Raw genomic sequence first — 16,591 nt, 5'->3', positions numbered from 1 at the left:
GCAAGCTCTTTGAGGAAAGGAACAATTTATTTTTCTTATCTCTATAATCCCAACCATTAACAGTATCTTTCATATCCTCTAAGCATCCATGTAGCTTTTCTCTCCACTGGCATAGTTCGTAAATCTTCCTCCATCTTGGCAAAGAGTTTTTATAAGATGTAGCAACCGAGAAGTTCTCTTTCCAGTTATGAATCTATTTAGGCTTAGTTAAGATGGTCCTAGAATGCCAGATACAGGCTAACTTTAGGCCTAAGCTTGAAGGCTTTCCAACTTCCTAGCACCTGCCAGAGCTTATGTTCTGATGGCAAAGCCTTCAGAAAAAGGTTTTACGGAGGTGTGCGCACATGCATGTGCACATACACAAGTATGTACACACACAGGTACAAGTGACCAACAGTTGTATCAATTATTAGTTACAGTACTGAACATATTCATCATAACAATACACAATGTAACAAAATATAAACAATATAATGTGAAATGATATCATACAATATAATATTAGGTAAATCTACTGTTAAAATAATTCAATGCTTATTGAATTCTTCATTCTATAGATGAAAAAAACTGAGGTCAAGAGACTTGTCAAAAAGCACACAGAACTTTTAGGAGTCAGAGGAGCAGGCAGGATAGCTACCTAAGATCACTTTAGGCCTGAGCTTCTGTGGCTGATTTGAGACAAGCAGAATGATGTTTACAGGTGGGCCAAGACTGTAATGAATAACGCGTCGTCTGGGTACAGTCTACAGGCTGGTTACAATGTGAAGCTGGATGACAGGCTGCCGAAGCTTCAGCACAAATCCATTGCCACCTCCATAACAAATACCCCACTCAAAGGACATCTCCTATTGAGTCTCTGACACAAAGGACCAAGGATAGCATGCAGAAGTACAGAAGGGTGTAGGCAGATTGCTGGCAGACAAAGTCCTGAACTTACATGATAAGCTTGGATAATTAGAGCTCAACAAAGGACTGAGCTAACTTGGGTGAATTTTTATTTTCCATATCACTCTTCCTTGGGGGAGCGAAGGGGCTCATAGGGTTTCTATCAGCTATGGGAAAGAGTAAAGTACCATTCCACCTTGGAAGGGAATGTTTTGGTTCCTGCACCATTGAAAGGGACAATTTCAGTCAACTAAGTTCATTCTTATACACTTGCACAAACAATTCTATATTAATAAGGAGATATAAGAGCAGAGCAACCCTAAGATTATGGCATTTTAAAGCTGTGAAAGAGAACTTAGAGGTCATTCCTTCCTGTACCCACAGGAAGGCTCTATGTTCTAAAATGTTTATAGCAGCTCTCTTTGTGGAGGCAAAGAACTGGAAATTGTGGGGATGCCCATCAATTGGGAAATGGCTGAACAAGTTGTGATATATAACCATGATGGAAGACTACTGTGCTATAAGAAATGAGGAGCTTGATGATTTTAGAAAAACATGGAAAAATTTGCCTGAAATAATGAAGAGAGAAATGAGCAGAACCAAAAGAACATTGTATACAGTAACTGTAGAAGTGTTTTAAGAATGGCTCTGAGCCAGTCATCTTGACTATTACAAACACCTAAATTAACTATAAAGGATATATGAAGAAAGACACTATCTGCATCCAGAGAAAGAACTGATAAATGGAAGTATGTATAGAATAATTTTACATATTACATATATATAGATATAGATATGTATACACCTATTTGTGTCTAATGGTAGCTGTCTCTAGGGTGAGTAGAAGGGAAAAACAGAAAAAAAAAGACATTTACATGTTAACTTTACTATATATTTGAAAGGAATAGCAAGCTGTACATAATAGTTTTGCAATTTCATGTGCAATCATCTTTTTATTATACTGTTATGGAAATGCTTGTTTTATTCCATAAACTAAAAATAAAAGAAACTTAAAACCGAATGGAAAACAAACAAAAACTATGTACCCAAGGTTAAAAAAAAGTAGAAAATGGCAAAACTAGAACTGGAACTCAGTCCTCACCTGTCAATTCAATGCTTTTTCTATACTTGTCACATAATGTGTAGTTCCAGATCAATCTGGGCTCAGTTACATCCAAATCTACCAAAGGTACTTGCATCTATAACCTTGACTTTCCCAAGATCCCAAAACAATGTCTATTTTTAAGGTTTTTAGCATGTGAGATTCATGCTACTTAAATATCCAGAGCTCATAACTCAAGCTCACTTACTCAAAGCCAGCTCTGCTGTCAGAACTGAGGGAATCTTCTGCCCTCTACAACAATGGAAGAGGAAGGTTACTGTCATACAGGTTTTCTTTCCTTCTTTCAACAAAAAAAATGGTTCAGGGAGGGGAGAATGAGTAGGAGGTGGTGATATGAATCTGGAAACGCCTATGGTGTAAAACAACTCTGAAAAACTAAAGAACTTGGATCAATGCAGTGGCCAGCCATGAATCTACAGGAAATGATGAAGAAGACTATTACCCATCTCTTAACAAAGAGGAGATGCTCCTAGGATACAGAATGAGATGTGGCTATTGTCGAGATGTATTTTGCTTGACTCTGAATGCTTGTTACTAGGTTTTTAATTTTCCCTTTACAGTTGGGAGGTGTGAAGAGGTCAGAGGAAAAGAAAATACATGCACAATAATTGCAAAAGAAAAAAACAACACATTTTAAGTGACTAAGATAAAATATGCATCAATAAAAACTTAATTTTTTAAAAAAGAAAGAAAATAACATAGGAAATTTATCACACAATCTAGCTTGACCAATTTAAAGGAGAATTTTCTCTCTATATGCCTTGACTTGGAAAAAGTTTGATTTCTTCTTCATCTTAGGACAAATACCACTGGTAAGGCATTTTAAAGGGGGAGTCTTAATTTTTAGAATAGTTACATTGATGCCTTTTGTTTTTATATCACAGTTACTCTGAATGGCCTTCACCATGTATCTTACCACCACCACTCCCATTCCATCCCCAAGGAGCTTTCCTTTGTAACAAAGAAATGAATCAAGTAAGGAAGACCAATGTGACCCAGAAAGACCAAAACATTCTCCTACCTCTGCAAGCAAAGGATGAAAATACATTTCTTCATCTCTTCTTAGGGAGCAAGAGGGGATCACCGCAATTACACAGCTTTAGTTCATTGTTCTTTTCATTTATACTCCCAAGTTTATCGTATGGACCATTTTCCTAGTTCTGTTCTGTTCACTTTAAATCAGTCCCTATGGGTCTTTCCATAGTTTTCTGACCCACTTACCTATATATTTTAAAATAAGCATTCCTTTCCTTGGGAATATGAAGACTATTCATTTACCTTGTGACGAGAAACCAAGCCATCTTTGAAAAGTCTGGAGAGAGTCTCATATAGGTCTTAATGTGAGGCATGGCATTGGTGCGACCTGAGGTTTCTGCTGACCATTTGCTGGTGAAAGGAAAGATACATTAGTTTTTCATTAACCAATGCCAAACTGGCTTTATGCTCAATGTCAGAAACACATGACAATGCAAATCGAGTAATATAGACTCAAACTGGGCAAAATGTAAACAGCACAAACAGAAGAAATAAAATCTAAATACTAGAGAAATATAATTACACAAGATATCCTGCAGAGATCATTGTTGTTGGATACTAGGGATCTAGGGATCCGCTCTCCACTTGACTCCTAGGTCTGAATAATTAGAGGTACAAGATTTCATGGAGGAAGCAATCAGAACTAACTTATGCTTGAAATAGAAGGGAACCTGACAATAGCACCACTGACTTTAGAAAAAACTCATTCAGTACATGGAGAGCCTACATCAGAATGCACACCATCTTGGGGAGGGGAGGGAACAGAGGGTGAGAAAATTTAAAACTCAGAAGCTTGTGGAACTGAATGTCATAAAATAAAAATAAATAAATAAATATTTTTTAAAAAAGATTCAATCACTAGGAAGTAGTCCAATTTAGAATTCCCTCCTGTGAAAGTTTATTTGCCAAAGATGTGAAATAGTATAGAGAACTTTGGATTGGGGAGTCAGGGTACCTGGGTTGCATTCTCTCTAATGCCACTAACTAGCTGTGTTCCTTTGGGCAAATCCCTTTGTAACTGCCAGGGCTTTGTGTCCTCCTCTGCAAATATGGCGGTATTGGACTAGCTCATCTCCAAGGTTTTGTCCACCTTGAAACTGATGTGTATTTAAGAAATCTGGACAAACTACTGTGGTGTCATGGCACGAGATCAAGATTTGGAATGTTAACAAAAAAACCTGATGAATGAGAAAAGCTCAAGAACACCACAAATATGCCACTTAGTCATAGTTCCAAAATATCTCTATAAACCATTCTTTTTTTAATGTTTGGCAAACTTAAAAGAAAACATAGTAAAACTGTTTTCGGGGGGTGGCTAGGTGGCACAGTGAGTAGAGCACCAGCCCTGGATTCAAATCCACCCTCAGACACTTGACACACTTACTAGCTGTGTGACCGTGGGCAAGTCACTTAACCCTGCCCTCCCCCCTCCAAAAACAAAACTTTTCTGGCACTCTAATAACAAAAACTCCCTAATCTATTTTTTAGTACACCTAGTATCCGACAACAAACGATGGCCAGAATGAGAAGTCTGACGAACTGCTGATGCTAAAATGTATTAGTAATTTAAAAGTCAGTCAAACAACAAGCATTTTTAAGTAGATACTATGTGCCAGACACATATATTGTTACAAAGCACTTAGTCAATAATAACCTTGCATTCTCATCTCATTTGACAACTGAGGAACCTGAGGCTCAGAGAAGTTAACAAAATTGCTCAGTTACATAGGTACCTGGGCCTTTTCACTATCAACTTTTGTACAGGGCAGGTTAGTGTCAGTATACCTGACTGCACTCTAATGACTGAAAACCAATCATACTTGTCTGGTGCTGATGGCTAACATCTATTAAAGAAAATATGTAGTTAATTAGTGTCATGGAAGCCAAGAGTACCAGTGATTTAAGGTAACAATTTATATAGTGCTTTGGGTTTGCAAAGTGTTGTCTCAATCTATCCTCATAACAACCCTAGGAAATTTAAATTACAAGTTAATTTGCTTATGTTATAGAGGAAGAGAAAGGAGGATTACAAGAAATACCACCTTATAGAACATAAAAGAGCAGATTAAGTTCAATTACATTTGGAAAAATGTATAGCACTTTCAATCATCCCAAGATACTCTTTGCTACAAAAGCCCATCTTTTCAAAACCAAAATCTCTCCAACAATGCTCTATGGCCACAAATCACAGAACACCATGAGCTCAGAAGAATCAAAATTTCAGATGACCCAGATACATGGTAAGTGTAAAACATGCCATGGTGTATTACCAACAAGGAGTGAGAGTAAAAAAAAAAAGCCAGCATATAAAACAGCATATAAATAAAGAGCATATATATACATATTTTATATATATACGTCAAGAAGAAGGTAGGACAGTCAAATAGCAAGAATGAAAAGCAATACATAGACAGCCTGAGAGATGCACTGGCATCCACGAGCTAGGAAAAGACCTAACAAAAAGCTATTAATGTACTGCATGGGTGCTCTCTGAAAGACTCAAGAAAGACCTGCAGAGAATGAGCAGGCAGTAACAGTGAAAGGATGATCCACATCCATGAGATGTGGTGGGACGAGTCACTGCCCCAACTAAACTCTCACCTTCGACAGAAATCCTTTCCCCACCCCTCCTAATTCTAGCGCCTTCTCTCTATCCTTTCCCATTTATCTCATCTATACCTTGTGTGTATATATCTGTTTGCATGCTATCTCCCCCATTAGATTGTAAGGTCCGTGAGGGCAGGCACTGTCTTTTGCCTTTTTGGGTATCCCCAGCACTTAGCCTAGTGCCTGGCACACAGTAGGCACTTAATAAATGTTTACTGATTGATTTTCTTGTGTACAATGGTCTTAAATTGACATGGCATTTTTCTTTAATTATCCCTTTGCACAACAACTATCTGAATCTTTGCTTTCTATCAATATGCCAATATGACTACATCTTCCTCTCAACAAAGGAACCCATAACTTGATTTGACAGAACACAAACAGCCCAATCCCACTGGGTCTGAAATGCCTACTTTACTAGGGAACCTGAGGAACTCTTCAACAAGTCAAAACTAGCAGCTAATGGGCAGGGTATATTCTACCTGGGAGATAGGGATTAAAATGCTGTTTTACTTATACCACATTCCAGGACATTTAATATAGCTGATATCCAATCTTAGTATTCTTTAAAGTAACCCCCAACATTTAAATTTGAGTACCTTCTCCTTAACAGCAGAAATGGTGCCTTAGGTGACTTTCTCCAGCAAAAAAATTTTTAAATTCTCTTATTTCATTATTTTAGTAATCAAATATAGAGAAAAGAAAAAAATCCATACGACTGCAGCCTGCAGAGTCTATTTTTGAAAAGTGGTATTATAGGATGAGTGTTGGCTTTGGAATTGGAAAGATGTAGGTGCAAATCCTGTCTCTGACACTTACTGGTGGTGGGGACATGAGGCAAGTCACTGTCTTCCTAAGCCTCACTCAATTTACCTCTAAAATAGGGCAATTATACCAAAAGTACTTATCTCACAAGGTTGTAGTGAGGCTCAATCCAGATAATGTTCTTAAAGCAATTTGCAAACTTCAGAGTACTGTCTAAATGTCACTTGTTGTCATCAACTTTAACAAGGAGAAACATCATAAAACTAGTACTTACTGAAAATAGGAGTGGAGCCAAAGTTGTTTTTCTGCGGTTTGTAAGCTGTATGGAAGAGAGCCACCAGCTTTTAAGACAAACAGAAGACAAAATCAGTTAGAAAATGTAGTACAAGATCTTTTTAAAAAGTAACAGTGCAGCTGGAAGAGTCCTTGAAAAAAAAATCAGTAAACCACCAGTGGGTAGATAAAAAAAACACAATCTTCATTACTTTAACCTTATAAAATCTTCCTTTGAAAAAAATAATTGTCCAAGCCCTACAACTGGTTTCTCTTCCTGGAAAAGAAGATTAAGCAACCTAGACTTGCTACAGGGCATGGAAAGGTTTAAAATATTGAGAAGCATCAGAACATAGTGAACAGCACACTGAAATTGGATTTGGAGGATCTGAGTTTGAAGCTAGACTAACTCAGTAGCTATTTATGTGGCCTTGGGTAAATGGGTAAATTATTTAGCTTCTGTGGGCCTCAGTTTCTTCATCTATAAAATGAAATCCCCAAGGTAATTTCTAACCGGAAGTCTTATGATCCTGAGTTTAAAAATGATGTAGTTTAGTACAAAGGGCCTCTCAGACAATCTCTGAATTACAGGTTCAGAGGTCAGAGCTTTATCTCTTGTCTTACTACCGACTAGCTGGTTACTCTGGGTAAGTTACTTCTTCTCAATGAAGCTCAGTTTTCTGATCTCGATAAAGGGGCTAGACTAGACGGTCTTTAAGTGCCTTTCCAGATCTAGAATTATATTACTGTATAATTTATAAAGTGTAGAAGAGGAAAGAAAAACCCTTCCAATATTCCATACAGAATATGACCTAAACAACTAAGTTCTCAAATGTAGAAGGGGGGTAATAATTATACAAATGAACCCAGTAAAAAGTTTCATTTACCAGTAATTTTTTTTTTTTACTAGAAGTTCAAATCATAATTCTGGAAAAAAAGTAATACTTGACATCTAGGTTGTTCTTCAAATGTTTTCAGAATTTGTAGACACGCTAACATACACACACACACATATACATACATAACTCACAAACTGTCATAAGGATCATTGAGTTGTATGTGCATTATGTATATATTGCATATGTGAGTTTGTGTGTACATGAATTCTGTAAACAATTAAAGATATATCAAATATTATTACCTGGAAGTAAGATTTTGGACTTCAAAAAAAAAACCACCTGTTTAAGGACACTTTTAGCTGGGCTAATTTGCATAATTATAAGAGATGAAGCAACATGCCTAAGCTTAATAGCTATAAGAGACATAAGAAAGACAGGAAGGCAAGTCTCCTAATTCCAAACCCAATGCTTTTTCCACCACTCAGTGCTATCTCCTCCAAATACAAATATGGTTTGAGATGAAATTATAGCTTAAAGTTAATTAAGTTATCTCCACAAAAGAGAAGGGTTTGAAATTTAGCTTGCTATGGCTAGAAAATTCCTAACTAGATTTTTAAAAAGGGTATACTATCTCTTGTTACACAAAACTAAACACAATCATCGCATCTGTCCTTGCTTTAAAAACAGCCTTATCTAAAATACAGTATTCTTCATTAAATGTGAATTTTTAATGAATGTAATTTAATAGATGATGGGTTGTATTCTGTTGATTTGTCTTTTTGAAAAAATGTTATAAGAGACAGTTGGATGGATTGGGGAGGAATATACTTGGAAATTAATATGAAGTGAAAACAAAAAGAGATAATAAAAACTGAGAGGCAGGAAGGAATAGTATATAGAGAGCTGGCCTTTTAATCTGGAAGACCTGGGTTCCGACCTCTGAATCACAGGGGCTGTGTGAACCCAGGCAAATCATTTAACTAGATTACACGCTGCAGAGAATGTAGGTTGCAGGGAAAAAAGAATTTCCTCAACCGGAAATTCCCTAGACCATTAAAATCACAGGCCTAGCCCATGTCACTATCAACAAAACCTCTCTAATAAGGTTTTATTAATACTCTGCGTTAGTGGGAAGCACCCACAATACATTTTTAATTTCTTTATCTATATTCAGGTTCTAAATTAGGCAGAGGGAAGGCACAAAAATGAAAGGCTTGATTTTCAAAATAATTTTAAATGTAATCCTTCACCCTCCTCCTGAACGCCCTCATTTCTTTTTTTGTGTGTAGAATGGATAAAACTAAGAAATAGGTCCTGAGTTAGTATAGAAAAGGACATTTTGTTCTTTTATTTGGAAATCACTTAAGTCTAGACTTTATAGCCAAGAAACAAAAATGTTCATGGATGAGGAATCAATTGCTACTGGGATAGGAACTAGACCTCTGATTTCATTTTTAAAGGTAAATTCCAGGTGAGAAAATTCCCTTCATGAATGCAGATCAGCACATTCTCTGCATCTTAAAGAATGAGTTTTGCCTAAAGCAATGAAACCTTAAGGGACTTGCCAAGGCTCACACAGCCACTACGTGCAAGCTCCAGTCGGGTCTGGGGCTGGCATCCAAGTCTTCTTGGTTCCAAGGCTGTCTTTCTTACATACTATACCAAGCTAGCTCTTCACTATTCTGAAAAATCTCTAATGAAGATTAGAGAAACACAAATGAACCACACTCCTATAAAGCTCCTCCTCCTCCTCCCACCACCCCCTTGACTTCACTGAAGACCCTAACATTCTTCTAAATTAGAAGCCATTTTTGCAAATTAGTTTAGAAAACTAGTAACACTTATTCAAAACAACCACCAATAAGGCGCCGCTGATTTACCAGGATATCCTTCCAAACTCTTCCGGACATTCTCCACAGTGGGATAAATCTAAACAAGGAAGGAAAAAAAAATTGAGAATGCATCAGGTGAATAAAGCAGTCTTCTATTTGTGCACTTGATTCCCAATCTCTCCTTTCCCCAAGACCTCAATAATATCCTACCTCTCTTGCATCTTCCATCTCCCTCTCTAACCTATCACCTACAAATCTGTTCCAGTTTCTCCTATCCTCAAGCTTCCTTACTGCTATGAACACCACCACCATTCTGGAAGTCAAAACCCCAGCAGTCCCTTCAGACTCCCCTTCATCTCTGATCTTTCTCTTCCCTTCAGTTCTGTGGTGTAATGAAGAGTACTAGATTTGAAGCCAGGTGACCTGGGTTAGAATCCTGGTTACAATGGCCATGATTCCAACTGTGTGACAAATCACTTCACCCCTTCCATTCTTAGTTTCTTCAATTCTCAGTTGAGATAAGAGAAGTAAATGGATTTGTAAACTATTAAGAACTCTATGAGAGTGGGTCATTATAATTATTTTAAATTTGTAGCTCCACATTTCAACTTCTCTTCACCCATCCTGCCAACCAATAATTTTAACTGCCAAGAAATCTTTTTTTTTTTGGAGGGGGGAAGGCAGGGCAATTGGGGCTAAGTGACTTGCCCAAGGTCACACAGCTAGTAAGTGGGTCAAGTGTCCCACTTACTCAGGTCCTCCTGACTCCAGGGCTGGTGCTCTATTCACTGCACCACCCAGCTGCCCCACTCCCAGGAAATCTTGCAAAGGGCAGTGGCATTCCCTGTCTTTAGTTTCAATCTCTCCAATATATCCTACAGTCAGTCAGTGAGTCGACCAGTAATTACCAAGAGTCTGTTGTGCCGGGCACTATGCTAAGCGCTGTGGATACAGACAAACCAAAAAAAAAAAAAAAAAAAAAGCAAATGAGAGTCCTGGCTCTCAAGGAGTTTGATGGCAGAGACAACACATTAACAACTACACACAAAGAAGACAGGCAGAATAAACAGGTATAGTCTCAGAGGGAAGGCACTTAGATTAAAGAGCACCGAGAAAGGCTTCTTGAAGAAAGTGGGACATTAGCTGAGACTTGAAGGAAGCCAGGAGGCAGAGGCAAAAGAGGGAAGAAAGATGTAGGCAGGGGACAGTCCGTGAAGACACTCATGGCTGGAAGGTGAGAGTGGAATAACGAGGAGGTCAGTGTCGCTGGACCACAGAGTACGTGAAGGGGAATGATTTTATTGAAAAGCTCTGATATGTCATTCCTTCACTCAAAAATCTCAAACGTCTACCCACTGTATCTCTCTACTCCCCTTCATGTTACCTTAAAGTGAACTCTAGCCCCTTGACTAACAGAATTTTTGGCTAACAGAAGCAGCTAGATGGCACAGTGGATAGAGAGTCAGGAAGACTCATCTTCCTGGGTTCAGATCTGGCCTCGGACACTAGCTGTGTGACCCTGGGCAAGTCACTTAACTCTGTTTCCTCAGCTGTAAAGCGGGAACAATAACATCATATTTGTACAGCACTTACCACAGTATCTGACATACAGTAGGTGCTGTATAAATGCTTATTCTCTTCCCCCTCTCTGTTCCATCCCTAGAAAGCACTGTCCCCATAATTCTGCCTGCTGGAGCGAAGCAGATGAAACCATCCTTTCGAGGCCAAATTCAAAAGCTGCATTCTTCAAGAAATTTTTGTTTGATCTCCCAAAAAGAATTAGACCTCTACCTTCTTTGGATTTTTCCTATCATTCTGTTTGCTAGTATTTACGCATATGTCATTTTCTATTTGAGCTATCTGAGTACATTCTCCAACTAGATCATGAACTTCATGAAGGCAGGGACCATTCCTTATTATTCTCTGTAGCTCCCATAAAACCTGGTACAATCTCCTGCACATATTTAAACAGGTACTCAATGAATCTTCACTCAACTTAAAAAATGAAAAAACTATATTTTTAAAAGCATGAATTATTCCAAATGAAACAAACCAATTAGTGTGATGCAAAAGAGAGCTTCATAAAAAGTTAATATTTAGCTTTTTAAAGCTTTACAAAACGCTACTCAAATAATAAAGGCCTATCTTATCAAAAATGCAAAAGGTTAGTAACAAGCTTACAGGAAACTGAAAGATGGGGGAAAACCACCCACGTGACTTTAGATTTGATTTCTCCTTAAATTAACGTTAAATAAATGGAAAGTTAATTACTAACCTATAACTCTCTAAATATTTAACATTGTTTGTGATGACTCAGAAAAGCCTTGCAACTGAGTCAAGGTACTGAGTTAGTCTGTGATGGAATAGCAGTGTTCTGACCAGCATATTCTTAGTGCCAGCTCAGAGAAACAATCAAAAACAGGGGCGCACATGTGTATGTACTTAGCATTTTATAATTACAAAGCACCTTGTGAATCATTTTGAGTCTCTAATGTTCGAGCTGAAAAGGATATTAAAGAATATGTTGTTCAATCCTTTTATACTGCAAATGAGAAAACTGAGGCCCCCAAAAACCTAAGGAGGTAGATAATGTAAGTTACTACCTCTTCCATTTTACAAACAAGAAAAAGGGAAGGGGAGGAAGAGAATAAGCATTTATTAAATGCCTACTATGCGCCAAGGGCTTTACTGACATCATTTCATTCTATTCTCACAATAACTGTGGGAGATGGGCGCTATTATGATATTCATTTTACAGTTAAAAAAACTGAGGCAAACAAAGATTAAGCGACTTGACCAGGGTCACACAGCTAGTAAGTGTCCGATGCTGGATTTGAACTCGGGTCTTCTTAACTCCAGGTCTGCTGCTTTAATCATTATACCACGTACCTAAGTAAAGTGAGTCAACCAAGATCACACCGTGTCAGAGGCATGACCCTAACCCAAATCTTCAGCCTTTGGCTCTTTCAATCCTACAGGCTCTCTCTAGATGCTGATGAAAAGTTACAGCCTCCATTCAAAGCCCCTGAATACCTCTGTCAAATGTTCTTAAAATCAAAGAGGTTGAGTCAAAAGGGACCTTAAACATCATTTTCCTTTTACATATGGGAAACTGTGTCCCAAAGAGGTTAATCGACTTTGCCCAAGGTCACACCAAGAGTAGCAAGCAGCTGAGCGAGGACGACAACCCGAGTCCCCTTGACGCCACATCCTGCGCTCTTTTCTCGCCATGCTGAAGATGTAAAAATTTATCAAGTGGATATAGAAAGTTACCTACCAAATGGAGAGGGACATCAGGCTGTCCTTGAGTCCTTCCGTGATTTCCTGGAATCACCAGGCTGTCTTTAAACTCAGCACAAAGCCATTTGGACTCATCAGCTCCCAAGGAGCCGATGCTTGAAAATTGGCCTACAACAGGCCAAGACCGTTGCTCAGGTACCAAAGAGGTGTGCTCTTTCAGAAGCTGTGGGAGGAGAAAGTTGGCATTATGCATCATAAGCTCAAATAGCCCAAGACAAAAACTGGAGTCATCTTTGGAAAGATACTGAGCGTTCTCCTTATAAGAAAACTTTTAAAACCTTATGAATTTCAATGCTTTTGGACAAAAGATCAAACAAAAGTTTGCTTTTTTTCCCCTAAATGTGGTTGCTGTTCTTCTTTCTCCATTTTTATTTATTTTTAGCACTTTTAAAAGACACTGAGTTCTAAATTCTCTTCTTTCCTCAAGCCCCTTCCCTCACCTATTGAGGAGGCAAGCAATATGATATCGATCATACATCTGAAGTCATGCAAAACATAGTTCCTTATTAGCCAGGCTGTCCCCCCACGGCAGTAGTAGACAGTTATGGCTAGCTTCTTCCTACTGATTATCCTAACAGGTTTTAGTTTAGTTTTTGCAGGGGGTTAAGTGACTTGCCCAAGGTCCCACAGCTAGCAAGTGTGTCAAGTGTCTGGGGCTAGATTTGAACTCAGGTCCTCCTGACTCCAGGGCTGGTGCTCTACTCGCTGCGCCACCTAGCTGCCCCACCTAATAGGTTTTTAAAGCATTAACGCTGTTTAAAAAATGGTGCCGGGCACTTTCTTGGCATATAGGCCACTATCACGGCCTCCAAGGAATTCTTGCACAGTATCTATCCAGCCTCAGATTTATATGGTGAGTAAGACATAGGAAGTCACATCAGGATTTACTAAGGGCTGATAATTATGTCCTAATGAGGCAGTTAAAAACACCCATTATTACCATCCTTTCCAATGGGTTAAGTCTACTGAATTCTATTTGTTGACTTTTTCCATGATTTTTCACATCAGGAGCAAATATAACTTTTGTAATTGGAATCGCCTTCACGGCATTTAAAGACTAACTTTGTTTAAATTAAATCCATTTCCAATACACAGCGACAGATTTCATCAACATTCTTTTCCTTCTTCAGAGAGCCTCCTAACAATAAGAACTCTCTTACTATGAAAGCTCACTAGAAGCTCGAATATTCCTAAAAGAAACAGACTGAACAGGTGGGTTCTAGAGAGGCCAGAAGATATAGGCAGAAGGAAAAGGAAAGTTCTGCCTTTTTTCCCCACTGATGTTTATTTTAAGAAATATATCCTTTCAAGCACCTGCCATTAAGGAATGGCTAAATGGAGCGGGGCCCGATGAAACGCAATGGACTACTGCTGCACTGTAAGAGGTGATGGATGCAACTTGTATGACTTGTTGCAAGAATGAAGCAAGCACAACCCAAAACTTATATACGCCCGGCACAGGATCTGGCAAACAGTACACATTTAATAAATTACTGACGATGTGAACTGACGCAAAGTGAAGCGAACAGAACCAAGCAAAGCAATACTCTACAAAAATCAACTGTGAGAAAAAACCTCAGCTACTCTGATCAAGACAATAATCCAAGACAATTTAAGATTCTTGATAAAAAATGCTATGCGCTTCCTGAGGGAGAGCTGATGAACTCTGAGTGCAAACTGAAGTATGATTTTATCTTTTTATTTTTCTTGCTTTTTTTGTGACACGGCTAATATCTAAATATATTTTGCATGATTTCACATGTCTAATTAATACTGTGGCGCAGTGGACAGAGTGCCAGGCCTGAAGTCAGGAAGACTCATTTTCCTGAGCCCAAGTCTGGACTCAGACACGTATCTTATTGGCTACCTTGAACTAGGGGCAGCTAGGTGGCGTGGTGGATGCAGTGCTGAGCCTGGAGTTAGGAAGACCTGAGTTCAAATCTCCGCTCAAACACTTACTAGCTCTGTGACCCTGCACAAGTCACTTAACTTTGTTGTCTCAGTTTCTTCTTCTGTATAATGAGCTGGAGAAGGAAATGGCAAACTAGTGGAGCATATCTTTGCCAAGAAAATCCCAAATGGGATCTCAAAGAGTTAGACACCACTGAAACAACTGAACGATAATTGCTTGCCTTCTTAGTGAATGGGGAGGGGTTAAGGGGAAGAAGACTTTTTTTAAAAATTTTAAAGAATGCTAAAAATAACTAAAAACATTTTCAAAAATGAATTCTTGCTGATTGACAATGATGACAATAATTTAAACAGAACACCAATTAAAACTGAATTCTATGAAATTATAATATTATAACCAAGTTTGTCTTCAAAGAAGAGGTAGGACAAGGCACTTCATCTCTCCCCACTTCTTTGCAGAGGTGGAGAACTATGGGTGTGGAATACTACAGGTAATATCAGATAAATTCTCTTTTTTCTTTTTTTTTGAATTTATTTTATTTAATATTTTTAGTTTTCAGCATTGATTTTCCCAAGTTTGAATTACAAATTTTCTCCCCATTTCTACCCTCCCCCCTCTTCTCTTCCTACAGAACTGCTTTTTCTCGCCACTTTTATGTGAGATAATTTACCCCATTCTATCTCTCCCTTTCTCCCTCTCTCAATATATTCTTCTCTCATCCCTTAGTTTGATTTTATTTTTTTAGATATCATCCCTTCATATTCAACTCACCCTGTACCCGCTGTCTATATGTGTGTGTGTGTGTATGTGTGTGTATATATATATATTTGTATATTCCCTTCATCTACCCTAACATTGAGGTCTCATGAATTATACACATCATCTTTACATGGAGGAATGTAAACAAAACAGTTCACCTTTAGTAAGTCTCTTATGAATTCTCTTTCTTGTTTACCTTTTCATGCTTCTCTTGATTGTTGTGTTTGAAAGTCAAATTTTCTATTCAGCTCTGGTCTTTTCACTGAGAAAGCTTGAAAGTCCTCTATTTTATTGAAAATCCATATTTTGCCTTGGAGCATGATACTCAGTTTTGCTGGGTAGGTGATCCTTGGTTTTAATCCTAGCTCCTTTGACCTCCGGAATATCATATTCCAAGCCCTCCGATCCCTTAATGTAGAAGCTGCTAGATCTTGTGTTATCTTGATTATGTTTCCAAAATACTCAAATTGTTTCTTTCTGGCTACTTACTGTATTTTCTCCTTGATCTGGGAGCTCTGGAATTTGGCGACAAAATTCCTAGGAGTCTTCTTTTTGGGCTCTTTTTCAAGAGGTGATGGGTGGATTCTTTCAATTTCTATTTTACCCTCTGGCTCTAGAATGTCAGGGCAGTTCTCCTTGATAATTTCTTGAAAGATGACATCTAGGCTCTTTTTTTGATCATGGCTTTCAGGCAGTCCAATAATTTTTAAATTATCTCTCCTGGATCTATTTTCCAGGTCAGTGGTTTTTCCAATGAGATATTTCACACTGTCTTCCATTTTTTCATTCCTTTGGTTCTGTTTTATAATATCTTGATTTCTCATAAAGTCACTAGCTTCCACTTGCTCCAAGCTAATTTTTAAGGTAGTATTTTCTTCAGTGGTCTTTTGGATCTCCTCTTCCATTTGGCTAATTCTGCCTTTCAAGGCATTCTTCTCCTCATTGGCTTTCTGAAGCTCTTTTGCCATTTGAGTTAGTCTATTTTTAAGGTGTTCTTTTCTTCAGTATGTTTTTGGGTCTCCTTTAGCCAGTCATTGACTTGTTTTTCATGGTTTTCTTGCATCATTCTCAGTTCTCGTCCCAATTTTTCCTCTACTTCTCTAACTTGCTTTTCCAACTCCTTTTTGAGTTCTTCCATGGCCTGAGAGCAGTTCATGTTTTTCTTGGAGGCTTTTGATGTAGGATCTTTGACTTTGTTGTCTTCTTCTGGCTGTATGTTTTGGTCTTCTTTGTCACCAAAGAAAGATTCCAAAGTCTGAGT

General features: G+C 38.2%; 1 protein-coding gene across 3 annotated transcripts in view; it reads right to left on the bottom strand.

Moving 5' to 3' along the window:
- Window positions 1-16,591, bottom strand: part of TDP1 (tyrosyl-DNA phosphodiesterase 1) — a 184,195-nt gene that overhangs the window by 108,717 nt on the left and 58,887 nt on the right. For all 3 annotated transcript variants that reach the window (XM_036769574.1, XM_036769575.1, XM_036769576.1), the window contains 4 exons: window positions 12,637-12,822; window positions 9,408-9,456; window positions 6,690-6,756; window positions 3,287-3,394 (listed from right to left, as the gene is read on the bottom strand). In XM_036769574.1, coding sequence (XP_036625469.1) covers window positions 3,287-3,394; window positions 6,690-6,756; window positions 9,408-9,456; window positions 12,637-12,822 — 410 coding nt within the window. The remainder of the gene's footprint in view (window positions 1-3,286; window positions 3,395-6,689; window positions 6,757-9,407; window positions 9,457-12,636; window positions 12,823-16,591) is intronic.

Source organism: Trichosurus vulpecula, chromosome 8, assembly GCF_011100635.1.
Source record: "Trichosurus vulpecula isolate mTriVul1 chromosome 8, mTriVul1.pri, whole genome shotgun sequence".
Classification (NCBI taxonomy): Eukaryota; Metazoa; Chordata; class Mammalia; order Diprotodontia; family Phalangeridae; genus Trichosurus; species Trichosurus vulpecula.
The sequence above is the reverse complement of the archived record's forward strand: the minus strand, read 5'-3'. Positions and strand labels throughout refer to the sequence as shown.